Source organism: Hyperolius riggenbachi, chromosome 1, assembly GCF_040937935.1.
Source record: "Hyperolius riggenbachi isolate aHypRig1 chromosome 1, aHypRig1.pri, whole genome shotgun sequence".
In the NCBI taxonomy this organism is placed as follows: Eukaryota; Metazoa; Chordata; class Amphibia; order Anura; family Hyperoliidae; genus Hyperolius; species Hyperolius riggenbachi.
Window position 1 is genome coordinate 22044646 of NC_090646.1, and position 17670 is coordinate 22062315.

Below are 17670 nucleotides of genomic sequence, written 5' to 3' on the forward strand. Positions count from 1 at the left end.
TGTGGGGACTCTTGTTCTGAAGACTTCCCACAACTTCTTCCTGAAAACCATTAACCTCTGCATATCGAAGCTCAATAAGCTAGACTGGCGTAAGTGACTTTCCTGTACATGTAACAGTCTGGGTATTTCCTTCACTTCACTAGAAGAAGCTGAGCGATGAAATGTCTTCTGGAACACTAAGAAGGTGTTCAGATGAAGCTGCCTTATTTTCTTACTTTGGATATTCTATTCTATTCTGTACACCTAAAGTTCAGAGTAGCAATACAAGCAGTCTTAACGGACAACTGTAGTGAGAAGAATATGGAAGCTGCCATATTTATTTCCTTTTAAACAATACTAGTTGCCTGGCAGCCCTGCTGATCTTTTGGTTACAGTAGCGTCTGAATCACACCAGAAACAAGCATGCAGCTAATCTTGTCAGACCTGACAATAATGTCAGAAGCAACTTATATGCTGCATGCTTGTTCAGGGGCTATGGCTAAATGTATTAGAGGCAGAGGAGCAGCAGGGCTGCCAGGCAACTGGTATTGCTGAAAAGGAAATAAATAAAGCTGCCTCCATATGCTTCTTGCTGCAGTTATCATGTGACCAGGACCATAACATGTCCTATTCTGCCAGGCACAGATCTGTATGATGTCTATAGCCTGGTACACAACACGCAATTTGCACTTCAGATCCTATGTCTATCTTCCCCCTGTGTAAAATGCTGTGGAATCGCCGCAGCCGACTTACGATTCCAGCACCAGCTGTCAGGCGCACTCCTCTTCCTCACTTGCGTGGCGTCATGTGACTTCTGGAGGCGGTATTCTAATGCACACAAGTCTGCATACCGCCGGCTCCCGTAGTCACATTACGCAACATGAGTGAGGAAGTGGAGAGTGCGTGACAGCTGGTGCTGGTATTGTAAGTCGGCTGCGGCGATTCCGCAGCATTTTACACAGGGGGAAGGTGGACAGTGGTGGAGGTCCTTTGGGTGATGGTGGGTGGAATGTAGGGGGGAGGATTAAAGATCCTGGCAGCCACTTCACTGCTGCTGCACACAGCATTCAATTACACGGGGGAAGATAGAGAGATGTAGACATGCTTTGGGTGAGGGAGGGAGGGAGGGAGGATTAAAGTCCCTTGCAACCACTTTCCTCCTGCTGTGGACTACACAGCATTTTATTACACACGGTGGGGATGGGGATAGAGAGGGGGACACCCTTTGGGTGATGGTGGGTGGGAGGTAGGATCAATGTCTCCTGCCACTAGTGCTCTGCAGGGAGGGAGAGAGACAATGCATGGCTGCACTTGGGGGCCAGGAGGAGGTATTGGCTGCACTTGGGGGCCAGGAGGGGTTAATGGCCACAATACTGTATGCAGTGCAGCCATTAACCACTCCTGGTCCCCAAGTGCAGTCGTTAACCTTTAGGGGTAGACTTATACTGGAGACAGAGAACAATTCCAGCTTAAGGGGCTCAAATATTGGGGTCGACTTATACACGAGGTTGACTTGTATCCGAGTATATACGGTAATTGATCAGTTCGATATTCAGATCTGACTTCAATCAAATATAGAAGGAAGCTAGCAAACACACGTGTGTCTTTTTTTCCAATTCCAATCAGATTTCTGATCATTTTTCTGTTTGGATATTGATTGATAATAAAGAGACCTACGCATGGAACGATAGCCGGCATTTAGATTTTCCGGCATGTCCAACCTGCTTCTGATCAATAATGAAATCGATTTTGAGCTTGGGATTGATCGCTGGCAATCAGTAGACTATATATCTGTTTGCCTTTCTCTATTGAAACTTAGGTCTGTAGTGATGATTGCATGGTGTGTGCCAGTCTCATGCCATATGATAAGACAATATCAGTGCATTTCGGGTACAATACAATTCTTTGGTCAAGCAAGGGTCCACCAATGTCTTGCAAACCTTGGGGTTCCTTATTCTGGGTTGTCTCATTTCAATGCCTGTTTAGCTGTACCTCAATAGTTCCTGGCACTCTATAATAAAGATTAATACTAAATCATTGCGTATTCAATTCATTTTCTTTTTTATTATTTACATACTAGCTGATGACCCGGCGTTTCCCGGGTATGTAGTTGGCTGGTGATGGCTGCACCCACTTTTTCTAACCCTAACACACAATTACTCAATGACCAAGTTTGTGAGATTTGTGGTCTTTGGCATGAATAATTTGCATTGAAATGAAACAAATCTGATTAGCTGTTTGTGGCTCCACCCCCTTTTTATGAATTTGAACCCCAGTCACCAAATGATCAACTGTACCAGGTTTGAGGCTTGTGCCATTAACAGTGCAAGAATGGCAGCAATGTAAATATTCCATTTGAAAATCAATAGGTAAATTATGATTGGCTTATATAGACTCCACCCACTTTTCTAAATATTAATCCCAGTCACCCAGTGACCAACTGTGCAAAGTTTGAGAACTCTACCATTAACAGTGTAAGAATGGCTGCAGTTTACATTTTCCAGTGAAATTTGCATTTGTCTCCGCCCCCTTTTTGGTTATGGGAATAAAAAGCATCCTATACTTTATTCCAGGTAGTGTACTATGTGTGTGCCAAATTTCATTCAAATCCGTTCAGCCATTTTTGCGTGATCGAGTAACAAACATCCAAACTTTCCCACTTATAATATTAGTGAGATCTATATAATCACTGAAGCCTTGCAGACAACCTCTGTGCAATCAGACTTGGCTAGACTGTACATGTAAAAAAGGCGCCTGTTTAATCTGGCTGCTAGATCCAGCCTTAAAGCAGTAGGATCAGCCATACAATGCCAGGGAAAAAAAACATATATAAGTAGATAAATACTTGATCTACTTACATAACACATGTATTATACTGTCCACGTTTTGATTTCAGTGAATGTTATATAGTAAATGACGAGAATTCTGTTCCTGGTGGGGGCCATGTCTTTTGCCCACAGTTAAGGCTAACTCGTGATGTCATTTCTGCCCTTTACTTTTTTTCTTGTCTCCTCCAATCACTGAGTCGCCTCAGCCTTGCTTGTTATACACAAGTGAGTAGGGGATTAGATTTCAGATAAGCAGCTAGGCAGGGAAATAAAGGGAAGAGGAGGAATAGATTAGAATCCCTTTCAGTGAATGGGATCAGCCACGCAATGCATACAAACGCGGATGGCGTGCGTTTGTACGTTCCGAATTCATGCATTCATTTGTATAAACATTTGCATAAAAATTTGCACCAACTCGAAGTTATTTGCATCTACGTGACCATCGCTACCTCACATGACTTTTGCAAAAAAAAAGGCCGGGTTAACAGAGGAAAGCAGCTTCCTCAGCACAGCCATCTGCGGCCGGCGAGTTGTGTACAATGCTCTTCTGTGTTGCACAATATCCTGTTTCCTGAAATGCTGATAATACGTCTCCAGTTTTCTGGCCTGCCTGTAGCTGCTGGAGAAGCCAGACTGGCCTGATCATGTCTAGTAAGTGCACCTCTGTGTATAGCGTCTCTCGCCTGTTAGCTGTACGTATAGCTGGCTCGTCCTACCTTGGCTGGTGGGGGTTTGGGGGGGGGGGTCAGTTTCCTGCAGTCTGTGCACTTCTCCTTCTCACCCTCTATGTTGCAGGAGGCTCAGAAATCCCTCCACGTCAGGTGAGGCAATCAGCCCACAACGAGGTCCATTGGCGCTGGGAAATCTGAGCGCAGGGTAAAGCCGAAAAACAGCTCACCCTGCTCCTGCACAAGTCCCGGTGGCAGTGGCGTAGCTAAGGAGCTGTGGGCCCCAGTGAAAGTTTTACGTTGGGCCCCCCCCCCTCCCCATAACAATTGATACGCCACACCAAAACCAATCTAGGACAACCACAGTGTCAGATGCAAGAAGGGGATGGGAAGCAGTGTGTTAATGATCACTGCTATTCTAATCATCTATAGAAGTGAATATTATGAGCACAGGACCAATAAAGAGCTAATACTGTGGTTGAGGGTGGGGCCCCTTGGGCCCCTCTAGCCCAAAGGGCCCCGATGCGGTGGCTACCTCTGCACCCCCTATTGCTACACAACTGGCCGGTGGCGTTAATTACTATTTCCCCTCAAGACCGACATGGACTTGGTAAGACGTAATTCTGCTGCCAGCTTTTGGTGGCGGCTGAATTACACTGTTTTTAAAATAATTTAAAACAATTTGGGCACCGTCTTTTGACGGTACCCAAATTACTATCTGAGCGGCGCTACAGCCATTATTCACATTATGACCTATGGTGGCCCCAAATTTCCTGCGCTGCTTCATTGCAGGATGCGTAGGTATTATCAGCCAATGCGGGGATTGGCAGAATGGGCAATGGCCCAGAGCCACACCTTGTAAATCTAGAGCCGGGTGAAGGACAAATGGAGTATTATCAGCCAATGCGGGGATTGGCAGAATGGGCAATGGCCCAGAGCCACACCTTGTAAATCTAGAGCCGGGTGAAGGACAAATGGAGCCCAAGTCAAGTAAGCGTTATGGACCCCTTGATGAAAGCTACAGTTAGGTCCATATATTTGGACACAGAACCCTTTTACTAATTTAGCGAGCGGGGAAGCAATTACTCACTTCCTTGCGTTCCACCTCTCGCCGCATCCCTTCCTGCACTGCCCCTACCTGGCTGCAACCCCCTCCAGGCTACCTATTCTGGGAGCAATTGTACTACCTATGGGGGGGGGGGGGGGGCGTCATCCTCACAAGTTTACCTCAGGCGGCAAAAAGTCTAGAACTGGCCCTGACCATCTGGGGTGAACAAAACAATTGCATAAGAATGTGAGGCAACTAAAGCATTTTACAATCCCTTCATTTCAGGGGCTCTAAAGTAATTGGACCAATTAAATGGAAATCTTCATTTCTAATAGTTGGTTGCAAACCCTTTACTGGCAATGACAGCCTGAAGTCTTGAACTCATGGACATCACCAGATCCTGGGTTTCCCCATTCTTTAAGGACTTACGAGCCCAAATCAGTAAAAAAAGGCTGTACCTGGATGAAGTTTGAAGGCACGGAGGACGCCATCCGCGTAGGGTAGATCGGGGAGAAAGGCACTAGAGCTGCGCAGCTGCGGCCTCTGGCAGCCATACTTGAGGAGGCAGGAGAGCCCGATCCGGGCTGTGGGGTCGGGGTCCGGCCGGGGGAGGATAAGCAGCGGGGACCCGGCGGAGCTGCACGGAGGGCACGGATGGTGTCCTCCGTGCCTTCAAACTTCATCCAGGTACAGACCTTTTTTTACTGATTTGGGCTCGTAAGTCCTTTAAAGAGACTCTGAAGCCTCCTAAAATTGCACTTTTTATTTAACATTTCTCTTCAGCGGTATAACCCAAGCTAAAACGCCGGATCCCTGCAGCAGAACGCTGTACTATAACCCTCCAAATACCGGGGCAAAAATCCACAGCTTTCAAAGTTGTGGATTTTGCTGCCCGCAGGGGCACCTACCTGCTAACCTCCTCCAGTATGTCACTGTAACATCGTATTTTTGTTCTCTTTTTCTAGACTTCATACTGTTTGCGGTTCTAAAAGGCAATGCATTTATTGCCGGTTTGCCACCTTCTGGTTATTATGATAACTTTAATAATCGAGCCATGCCACTTGGGAAGATGGATGACGCAAGGCTTGTGGCCTACAGCCCCGATGGGCAGCTCTATGTTGTACGTGGTCGAGATCTCTACCAAGGACCTGTGCCTACAAGTTTTAAATACAACTGGTTTGAAGAGGCTCAGCTAATTGGTAAAAGTGATTGGGATCAATTCAAAAGTATCTTTTTCCACCCAGATGGTCGACTCTACGCTGCAACCTATCAGGGGGAGTTCTTTGAAGGACCAGCACCAACCAACAAGCATGAATCCTGGCTCTTTAGGCGAGCCAAGAAAATCGGTGCTGCAGGGTGGAACTCATTCACAGCTTTGTTTTTTGATGGAGACGGTGTCCTTCATGGAGTCATGGAAAGACTGTTTGTGAAACGTAACCCACCTACTAGAGCTGATGACCCATGGCTTCAAACCAGCACCACCATCGGCTTGGGGAAGGGATGGAGGGACTTAAGCCATTTCATGGCTTTTGATCCCAGCGGCAACCTTTGGTGTGTCTCCAAAAAGGATGGAAAGATTTATACAGGGCCTCCACCAACTCATGCACAGGAGGACTGGCTAGCAAGGGCCAAGAACTTAGGAATAGGTTACCATCAGTACAAAATCTTGTTGTTTACACAAGATCGGTCAATCGATCATATAACCTGCTTGGAGTTCTTGGTTGACCGTGGCAAAGTTATTTCAGTCGGACCTGAACTGGTCGCTGAACAAATCTACGATAACAAGCAGAGCAGTACGAATCTAGAGGCCACTTTTACGTAAGTAACCACGGAGCGTATGACTAACAGGTCCTAACATATACAACAGTCTAAAGAGAGTGGTGAGATTGTGCCTGCCTTCACCTATCTTAGGTCTGTGTGGCCATACATGGTCCAGCCTTCAAGCAATCAATTAAATTAAATGATCTTTTGAACAACCTTTAAAGGACAGGAAAATAAAAAAAAATCTACTTACCTGGGGCTTCCTCCAGCCCCTGGCAGCCGATGGCTCCTATGTCCCCGGATCCCATGCGTTGCAGATGCCGACCTCGCCAAGTTGGCATCTTTTGCGCCTCTCACGATCACGCTCATGTGGCTGGGAGCATTCTGCGCAGGGGCAGTAGTTCTGTGCAGAATGCTCCAGGCCACATGAGCGCGCAATGGTAAGTAGATTTTTTTTTTCACATCTGTCCTTTAAAGCAGAGGTCCCCAACCTGGGGGCCACGGCCCCCTGGTGGTCCGTGAGCAGATTTCTGGGGGGCAACGGCGGATCTGGCCTTTCTCCCTCCCTCTCCCCCCGCGTCGCCGCTCCTGTTGCCTTATGCGGGCGGCCGCTTTCTCCCTTATATTCCCCATAGCCCCTCTCCTCTTTGAAGCATCTCGTACAGCAGTGCTTCCTGTGTGGCTGCTGTAAGGAGGGAAGGAGGCGGGGCAGTGTTCCCATGGTAACAGTGATTGCCGCTACAGGAAGCCACTGCCCTGCTTTCTTCCCTTCCTTACAGCAGCTAGGCGGGAAGCGCTGCTGTAATACGAGATGCTGCAAGAGGAGAGGAGCTATGGGGTATATAAGGAAGCGACCGCCCGCTCATAAGGTAACAGGAGCGGCGGCCGCGGGGAGGAGAGGGCACCTCTCCTAGATACACTGGGGCAGCTATACTGGGGTAACTACTGGCGACACTGGGCTAACTACTGGCGACACTGGGGCAGCTATACTGGGCTAACTACTGGCAACACTGGGGCAGCTATACTGGGCTAACTACTGGCGACAGTGGGGCAGCTATACCGGGCTAACTACTGGCTACACTGGGCTAACTACTGGCGACACTGGGGCAGCTATATACTGGTCTAACTACTATCTACACTGGGCTAACTACTGGCAACACTGGGGCAGCTATACTGGGCTAACTACTGGCTACACTGGGCTAACTACTGGTGACACTGGGGCAGCTATACTGGGCTAACTACTGGCTACACTGGGCTAACTACTGGCGACACTGGGGCAGCTATACTGGGGTAACTACTGGCTACACTGGGCTAACTGTACTGGCGACACTGGTAGCAGCTATACTGGGGTAACTACTGGCTTCACTGGGCTAACTACTGGCGACACTGGGGCAGCTATACTGGGCTAACTACTGGCTACACTGGGCTAACTACTGGCGACACTGGGGCAGCTATACTGGGCTAACTACTGGCTACACTGGGCTAACTGTACTGGCGACACTGGGGCAGCTATACTGAGGTAACTACTGGCTACACTGGGCTAACTGTACTGGCGACCGACACTGGGGCAGCTATACTGGGGTAACTACTGGCTACACTGGGCTAACTACTGGCGACACTGGGGCAGCTATACTGGGGTAACTACTGGCTACACTGGGCTAACTGTACTGGTGACACTGGGGCAGCTATACTGAGGTAACTACTGGCTACACTGGGCTAACTGTACTGGCGACCGACACTGGGGCAGCTATATTGGGGTAACTACTGGCTACACTGGGCTAACTGTACTGGTGACACTGGGGCAGCTATACTGGGGTAACTACTGGCTACACTGGGCTAACTGTACTGGTGACACTGGGGCAGCTATACTGAGGTAACTACTGGCTACACTGGGCTAACTGTACTTGCTATTCTGGGCTAACTGTGCTTGCTATACTGTGGTAACTGTACTTGCTATACTGGGCTAACTATACTTGCTATACTGTGGAATCTGGGAAAAAAGGGGGGGCTGCTGCCACCAGCCATGCCCCCCCCCGGGGGGGCCCCGGAGAAAATTTGGGTCGGGATAGTGGGCCCCGGGCTCAAAAAGGTTGGGGACCCCTGCTTTAAAGTATACCAGAGATAAATAATCTATTTATACTTACCTGGGACTTTCTCCAGCCCCTGTAGTCTGTCTGCTCTATGCCTGTCCTCCAGATCCCCTCCGTTCTCCTGCAGTCTGGCCCGGTAAACTCCCTGACTGGCTCAGTTTTTGGCCACTGTGCATGCTCAGTCCTGGCCGAGCGCACTCCTCCATCTCGCTCCCATTGCCAGGAGCATTCTATGCATGTGCAGTTTGCTAAGACTGTAACTGCGCTTGCATTGAACATTCCCGACCCGGGGATACCCGCTAGGGATGATCAGAACCAGCAAATTCCGGAAATCACGGATTCCGTCAGTGTTAAATTCCGTCGCTATGAAAATTCCTCCGGATTTGTACGGAATTCCGGATTCCTCGGAAAAAACTCTCTCTCTCTCTCTCTCTCTCTCTCTCTCTCTCGCTCTCTCAACTGACTTAACCGCTATACCACCAACAACACTACATGCTGAAGCCAACCTAGCATGTACCATTATGATCAATCAAAAAGAAAAAGTAGCATGCTTAAAGAGACACTGAAGCGAAAAAAAATATGATATAGTGAATTGGTTGTGTACAATGAATAATTACTAGAAGATTAGCAGCAAAGAAAATATTCTCATATTTTTATTTTCAGGTATATCGTGTTTTTCTAACATTGCATCATTCTCTAATATGTGCAGATTACACAACACTCAGCATTCAAAATGATTCTTTCAGAGCAGTCTGTGAACTAATGACCTCTCCTCTGCCAGAGGATAAGTAAACAGTTGAGATAATAAAAGTCATATAACAGCCCTCTCCACGACTTTTGAAAGTCATAGAAATGAATGGCTTTTTTGCATTGAGATAACAAGTGGAGTTTCTTAACTCTTCCTGTACTGGAAACAATTAGACTGATGAATATGATCTTAATGTTTTATTTCTTAGCTGTACTACACATACAAATCATAATATCATATTTTTTTTTTCGCTTCAGTGTCTCTTTAAGGATTTGTAGCATGTCAAAAGCCAACTTACCGTGGCTGGGAATTGAACCCAGGTCTCAGTGTGTGGTAGGTAACTGACTTAACCACTATACCACCAACAACACTACATACTGAAGCCAGCCTAGCATTTACCATTATGACCAATCCAAGAGAAAAAGTAGCATGCTTAAAGAGGAGCTGTTAGGTATAAGGTCTCAGAGAAAATAAACACATATATCAGTAGCTAAAGATTGGCTGTACTTACATTACATATGCATTTCACTGTCCACGTTTGGATTTCACAGAATTTGTATATAGTATATGCAGAGTAGTGGTGCTCAAATACCCCTTTTCAAAATTCGAGTTAGGTCGAATTCGAATAGTAAATTATTCGAGATCAGTCGAATATTCGAGTCGAATAATTTTTACTATTCGATTCGACCTCGGAATTCGAGCTCACTATTCGAGTCGGTATTCGAGCTCATTATTCGAGCTGACTATTCGAAATGGCCTTAAATAGCTTCCAACACTTGTTTTGAGGGTGAATGTCACGGACGATTGCGGGGACGCAGGCGCGTCCTGGAACCGCCCGTGAAGAAAAGAACGATCGCACTCGATTCCTGCGTCGATTGCGCTTCAAATCGGTACAATCTGGATTTATTGTGTAGGAGGTCTGCAGTCCTTTTCTTAGCAAAGAGAGCACCATTCCAAATGCTGGTTGGCCCTTTTGATATGCTAATGAGCCTGGGCCCAGAGAGTCCCTGGCTTCAAGCTGTGCTGATGGCCCATCCATCAGGTATAAGGTGACAAGCAGCTGGCAGGAAGACTGGCCCTGTGACTGCTGATCAAGCCAGAGGTGTAAACTCAGAGTTGTCTAAGCAGATTTCACATTCAGATGTTAATTGAAGGAGCCAACAGGGCCTTCATAGACAAGAAGCAGACACAGCTGGACTCCAGTCAGGCTGACTCCAGCCTTAGCAGGAAGAAATGAATGTACAATATAATCTTTTGCCCATTTACAGAATACAATAAATAGGGTGGTTATGAGAGCGGTATCATTGGATCCGTAGGGTCATGCTGGATCTCTTGATACCAGTCGAGAGGGGCCCGGGGCCCCTACCACCCAGGTATGAATCTACTCAGGACCCTGATCTGATGCACTAGCCATGTCAGGTATCATATTAATCTGTATTTTCCTCCAAGTATGAAGCTGTTACCCCCCTAAATGTAACGTGTATGGTTCAGGAGTTACAGCAATTCATAAGTTTAGCTCTAAAATCTCTGAGAGGGAATGAACTGTCATTTGCTGGTAGTTCAGAGGGGGCCAGCATTGCCACACCCCCAAACCAGCTTCATCAAAAGCACAGAGCCAGCAGGCGGGCTTTTGTCCTCCACACTGAACCATCTTGCACTCATCAGATGCCAGCTTGAGGATATGCTGGTATCCACCTGGTCTGAACTCTGGACTTTGAAACCAAGGACTTTATGATTCTTCCCACAATAAGGACATCTTTCCAGGAACTAAGTAATTTTCTCCCTTCTTTTATTTTTCATACTGGCTATTGCTGTTTTCATAATTGTTGATTTTCATAATTGTCTGTATATATTAATTATTTATATTGCGTGAATAAACGACTTTCTCCAAGTCATTCACTTTCCGCTACCCTGCTTATCAGCACACACAGAAATGATCCCGGGTCTCTGAAGATACGCTACTGTTTGTTTGTTGTTGGCTAGACAGGATATCGTGTGTTTAACCGTTTTATTCGCAGGATTAGTCAGTCAGTTAGTGGGCCCCACGGTCCCATAGTAACCGCGGTGGTGGCAGTTTACTCTGAACCAGTGGGTGACGTTGTAATCACCCGTGTCTCACAGGCTCCCTTCTGAGTTGTCTGCGGCTAATTCTTAACGGTTCCTGCGCATTGACTGCGACCAGAGTTCGCACGATCTGTGCGCTGGCACCGTTTAGAAGGCTAAGTGCGGTCAGCCACTGAGGGCTCCTGTGACAGTGTTAGGCAGCGGTGGGATCTGTGTTGTGCTGAAAGTATCTGCGATAGCGCTAGCGCTATCGAGAAACGAACTAATTCGTTGGTGTAGCTGGAAGGCAATATATTTTTTATATATACAGAGAGACTGTGTAGCCAGTACCCCTCCCCAAAAGTTTTATTTTATTTGGCGTGGAAATGTCCGGGAACTACAAGAAAATGTGCCTGGCGGACCTGCAAAATCTTTGCCAAGAGTCCATTGAGGTTGGCCGCAAGAAACAAGGGGACCTGGTAACGGAATTGTTTCAATGGGATACCCAGCAACTGCAGGAGCTGGATGTGTCTGCTGAGGTAGACGCTGACCCATCTGACTCAAGGCAAGGGGAACCAGAGACTGAGACTCCTGACCGTACAGAGGTTGTGCATCCTGAGGGCCCTGCATCAACAGTTACGCAGGAGAATGTCAGTGTGGACCCCAATCCCAGAGTTTCTGAAAGTACTCGCCTGGAACCGGCCAGTACTGGACTGTCCGTTTGTACTGATCCGCTAATGCAGCAGGCATTACAAAAGCTGATGGACACTGACCTGCACAAGTACCTGCAGTACATGCGTGAGGAGCGCCAAATGCGGGAGGAACGGGAGCGGCAAGCCGCTGCTGCTGCAGCCGCTGAGCGGGAGCGCCAACGACAGCATGAGCTCAACATGGCAAAGGTTCAACAGGCCAGCCGGAGTTCACCGCCCAGCCTCCCTGCTGAAGGAGCTGCAGCACCCGTAAGTGCAAAATTTAAGTTTGCTAATATTGAAAAAGACACAGACATTGACTTGTTTTTGCGGTCTTTTGAAAAAGCATGCCGTCAGTATCGTCTGTCCCCAGACCAGTGGGCCAGACATCTGACACCTTTGCTGCGCTACAAAGCGCTTGATGCCTTCGCAGAATTGCCTGCGGAGAAGGATAATGATTATGCTGCTATAAAAGACGCTATCATTACTAAGTACCAGCTGACGCCAGAAGCCTATCGCAAAAAGTTCAGGGCCTGGCAGAAAAAGTCTTCTGATTCATACCGAGATGTGGTCAGCAGCTTGCTCACCACACTCCGCCAGTGGACTCTAGGCCTCACCAAAGGGTCTTATGGCGTCCTGGAGGACTTGATAGTCCTCGAGCAATTTCTGAACATTTGCCCTGCTGATGTACGACAATTTGTGTTAGAACGCAAGCCGACTTCAGCAACTGTCGCTGCAGACCTTGCTGAGACTTTTGCAACTACCCGGGTGGCTGATACACGCAGAACTGTCTCATCCAGCTGGAGAGGAGGTCAGCCCAATACCTCGGCAGACTCTCCTGCCCCTGTGAGCCGTCAGCCACAGAGGCCAGCCAGCACAGCTTCTGCACCCAGGGCTGCAGCCTCTGGAGAGGTCACCTGTCACTACTGCCACAAGACGGGACACATGAAGTTCACCTGTCCGGAGCGGAGGCAGACCACCCCAGCACCTGGACCCCCCGCACCTCGCCCGCGGCAGACACCACCTGCCAGCGTACCCCAACCAGGAGCCGCATCCAACCTGATGTTTGCAAAGGGGACAGGGAACTCCCCCATCACAAGCAATCACCAGCTGGTTACTGTGAATGACCAGCTTGTCACTGGTTTCCGTGACACCGGAGCAGATGTCACTCTGGTGCGTGCACACCTTGTCCCCGCAGAGGCCATCATTCCTGACCAGTACCTCACCCTCACTGGAGTGGGGGGCACTCTTTCTCACATTCCCCAAGCTCGGGTGTCCATCGACTGGGGGGTGGGGGTCCACGAGAAGGTTGTTGGGATCCTGGACCAACTGCCGGTCCCTGTTTTGCTGGGGACCGACTTGGGCACGCTGGTGTCGTACTATGAACCTGCACCAAGCCCTGTGGAATGCCAGGACAGAGACGGACTCTCTGCCCACACCCAGGTACTTTGCACCCAGGGGCAAGAACAGGGGGGAGGTGGGTTGAACGTGCCTAGTTCACGGGTACCTGTGTTTGATGTACCAACTGTCTGTGATGAAAATGTTCCTGTTACTGTTATTAATGCTTGTGACAATGATGTAGGTAATGCCAATATGTGCCATTCTGAAGGGATACCTGTGCTAGCGGTAACACGCAGCCATACTGCTCAGACCCTGAGCTCAGAACAGGTAGAGGAGGTCCCGGCCTCCTCCCCCTCCTCTGACCACAGGGATGGTACCCTTCAGCCACTAACCTCATACGCCACGGGCCAGCTGGCTGAGAGTGAGAGTGCTGCATTTGTGCAAGCGCTCCAGACTGACCCTAGCCTCGAGGCCCTCAGAAAACAGGCTTCTGAGCCCCTCACAGACGAGGCTACATTCAAGGTATACTGGGAAGGTGGGAAGTTGTACAGTGAGCCTGTACACCCCACCGAAGGTGAAATGGGGATGGGTACCAAGTTGCTTGTGGTACCTAGTGCCTTCCGTGGGCATGTGCTGAAGTCCGCACATGACATTCCCCTGGCCGGGCACTTGGGGATCCACAGGACACTTGATCGTATCCGGGGACATTTCTACTGGCCTCGAATGCGGATAGATGTGACGAACTACTGCCGCTCATGTACCATTTGCCAAAAGGTAAAAAGGGCTGGGAATCCCCGCAAAGCTCCCTTGTGTCCACTGCCAATCATAGGTGAGCCCTTTCACAGAGTGGCAGTCGACATAATTGGACCATTGCCCACTCCCAGCAGCAGTGGCAAGAGGTACATCCTGACGGTGGTGGATTACGCCACCCGCTATCCTGAGGCCATGGCACTTTCCTCCCTGAGAGCGGACAAGGTAGCCGACGCGCTACTTAACATTTTCTCCCGAGTCGGGTTCCCTGCGGAGATGCTCTCCGATCAGGGAACCCAGTTTATGTCCGGACTCATGGAGGCCCTGTGCAAAAAGATACAGATGACGCACATTGTCTCCAGTCCCTACCACCCGCAGACCAATGGACTGTGTGAAAGGTTCAACGGGTCGCTGAAGCAAATGCTGACCACGTTTGTTGAGTCGCAAGGTGGCGACTGGGAACGATACCTGCCTCATCTGTTGTTTGCATACCGGGAGGTGCCGCAGGAATCTACCGGGTTCTCCCCGTTCGAGCTCCTGTATGGTAGGAATGTCCGAGGACCACTACAATTGATGCGGGAGACGTGGGAGGGCAAGGGGGACCCCACAGATGTCGCTGTAGTTGATTATGTTCTCAGGTTCAGGGACAAGATGGAGTCCCTCACAGAAATGGTAACGGAAAACATGGCCCAGGCTCAGGCCAAACAAAAACTCTGGTATGACCGCACTGCTGGAGAGAGGTCATTTGAAGTAGGTGACAAAGTGTATGCCCTTCTTCCAGTGAGGCAGAACAAGCTGCAAGCGGCCTGGGAGGGACCCTACACTATAGTGCAACGGTTAAACCCTCTGACATACCTGGTGAACATGGGAGGCAGGAAACAGAAAAGCTTTCATGTCAACATGCTGAAGGCCCACCATGACAGGACCAAGTATGTGCTGCCAGTGTGCAGCCGGTTAGAGCAGGGAGAGGCAGACCCCCTATTAGACCTGCTGGCTGACATACGAGATGTGGACAGCGACCTAAGCGTCAACCCACAACTCTCCTCGTCCCAGCAAGAGCAGTTGCAGGAGGTGCTGGGTCCGTACCAGCACACCTTCTCCGGTGTCCCGGGGCGGACCAGTCTGGCAGTGCATAGGGTAGATACGGGCACCCATCCCCCCATCAGGCAATCCGCTTACCGCGTCTCCCCAGAGGTGCAAGCGGACATGCAGAAAGAGGTGAGGGAGATGCTGGAGCTAGGGGTGGTTCAAAAGTCCTGTAGTGCCTGGGCAGCCCCTGTTGTCCTGGTCCCCAAGAAGGACCAGACAACTCGGTTCTGCGTGGACTACAGGAAGTTGAACGCCATCACCACTACAGACGCCTACCCCATGCCTCGCATCGATGAGTTGTTGGATACGCTGGCGTCCGCCAGGTACCTATCAATCATGGATCTGAGCCGGGGGTACTGGCAGATACCACTTGCACCTGACGCGAGGCAGAAGTCGGCCTTCATCACCCCTTTTGGCCTCTTCGAGTTCACGATGATGCCCTTTGGGATGAAGAACGCTCCTGCCACGTTTCAGCGGGCCGTAAACGACCTGCTGGAGGGGCTGCAAGGGTTCGCTGTAGCGTACTTGGATGACATTGCGGTGTTCAGCCCCACCTGGGAGGAACACCTCAAACACCTGTCCCAGGTACTAGAGAGGCTGGCCGCAGCCAATCTGACAGTTAAGCCGAGTAAGTGTCAGATTGGTATGACCGAGGTGCAGTACTTAGGTCACCGGGTGGGGGGTAACACCCTGAAACCTGACACGGGAAAGGTTGACGCCATCCTGGCATGGCCTCGGCCTATCACGAAAAAGCAGGTCCAGGCATTCCTGGGGACCGCCGGCTACTATAGGAAATTTGTTCCAGCCTATAGTACCCTGGCGAAGCCCCTGACCGATGCCACTAGCAAGAAACACCCCAAGGTTGTTAGCTGGACCCCCGCTTGCGAGAACGCCTTCCAAGCGTTGAAGCAGGCACTCGCGAGTGCCCCTGTGCTTCAGGCCCCGGACTTTAGTCGTCGGTTTGTTGTGCAAACCGATGCCTCTGACTACGGTCTCGGCGCAGTCCTCAGCCAGGTGGATGGAAAAGGAGATGAACACCCTATCCTCTACCTGAGCCGGAAGCTCCTGCCCCGAGAGGTAGCCTACTCCACAACTGAAAAGGAGTGCCTAGCGATCGTGTGGGCCCTACAGAAACTACAATCGTATCTGTACGGCCGCTCCTTCACGATCATTACCGACCATAATCCCCTGAGTTGGCTGAACCGCACTGCTGGGACCAATGGCAAGCTCTTACGTTGGAGCCTGTCATTACAGCAGTATGACTTCACGATTCAACACAAGGCAGGCAGCCGACACCAGAACGCCGACGGGCTATCCCGTTGCAACGGGGAACTAGATCAGATATCGCAGGTTAGCGGCAACGACACACATCTTGCTGATGCATGTCTATCTGCCTTCTCCCCAGGGGGGGCTGTCACGGACGATTGCGGGGACGCAGGCGCGTCCTGGAACCGCCCGTGAAGAAAAGAACGATCGCACTCGATTCCTGCGTCGATTGCGCTTCAAATCGGTACAATCTGGATTTATTGTGTAGGAGGTCTGCAGTCCTTTTCTTAGCAAAGAGAGCACCATTCCAAATGCTGGTTGGCCCTTTTGATATGCTAATGAGCCTGGGCCCAGAGAGTCCCTGGCTTCAAGCTGTGCTGATGGCCCATCCATCAGGTATAAGGTGACAAGCAGCTGGCAGGAAGACTGGCCCTGTGACTGCTGATCAAGCCAGAGGTGTAAACTCAGAGTTGTCTAAGCAGATTTCACATTCAGATGTTAATTGAAGGAGCCAACAGGGCCTTCATAGACAAGAAGCAGACACAGCTGGACTCCAGTCAGGCTGACTCCAGCCTTAGCAGGAAGAAATGAATGTACAATATAATCTTTTGCCCATTTACAGAATACAATAAATAGGGTGGTTATGAGAGCGGTATCATTGGATCCGTAGGGTCATGCTGGATCTCTTGATACCAGTCGAGAGGGGCCCGGGGCCCCTACCACCCAGGTATGAATCTACTCAGGACCCTGATCTGATGCACTAGCCATGTCAGGTATCATATTAATCTGTATTTTCCTCCAAGTATGAAGCTGTTACCCCCCTAAATGTAACGTGTATGGTTCAGGAGTTACAGCAATTCATAAGTTTAGCTCTAAAATCTCTGAGAGGGAATGAACTGTCATTTGCTGGTAGTTCAGAGGGGGCCAGCATTGCCACACCCCCAAACCAGCTTCATCAAAAGCACAGAGCCAGCAGGCGGGCTTTTGTCCTCCACACTGAACCATCTTGCACTCATCAGATGCCAGCTTGAGGATATGCTGGTATCCACCTGGTCTGAACTCTGGACTTTGAAACCAAGGACTTTATGATTCTTCCCACAGTAAGGACATCTTTCCAGGAACTAAGTAATTTTCTCCCTTCTTTTATTTTTCATACTGGCTATTGCTGTTTTCATAATTGTTGATTTTCATAATTGTCTGTATATATTAATTATTTATATTGCGTGAATAAACGACTTTCTCCAAGTCATTCACTTTCCGCTACCCTGCTTATCAGCACACACAGAAATGATCCCGGGTCTCTGAAGATACGCTACTGTTTGTTTGTTGTTGGCTAGACAGGATATCGTGTGTTTAACCGTTTTATTCGC

General features: G+C 49.4%; 1 protein-coding gene across 1 annotated transcript in view; it reads left to right on the plus strand.

The window, feature by feature from the left end:
* The first annotated feature begins 3385 nt into the window (after positions 1–3385).
* Positions 3386–17670, plus strand: part of LOC137562598 (uncharacterized) — a 62326-nt gene continuing 48041 nt past the window's right edge. Inside the window, exons 1-2 of the mRNA XM_068274102.1 lie at positions 3386–3458; positions 5489–6341. Of these exons, the coding sequence (XP_068130203.1) occupies positions 3452–3458; positions 5489–6341 (860 nt within the window). The 5' untranslated portion in view covers positions 3386–3451. The remainder of the gene's footprint in view (positions 3459–5488; positions 6342–17670) is intronic.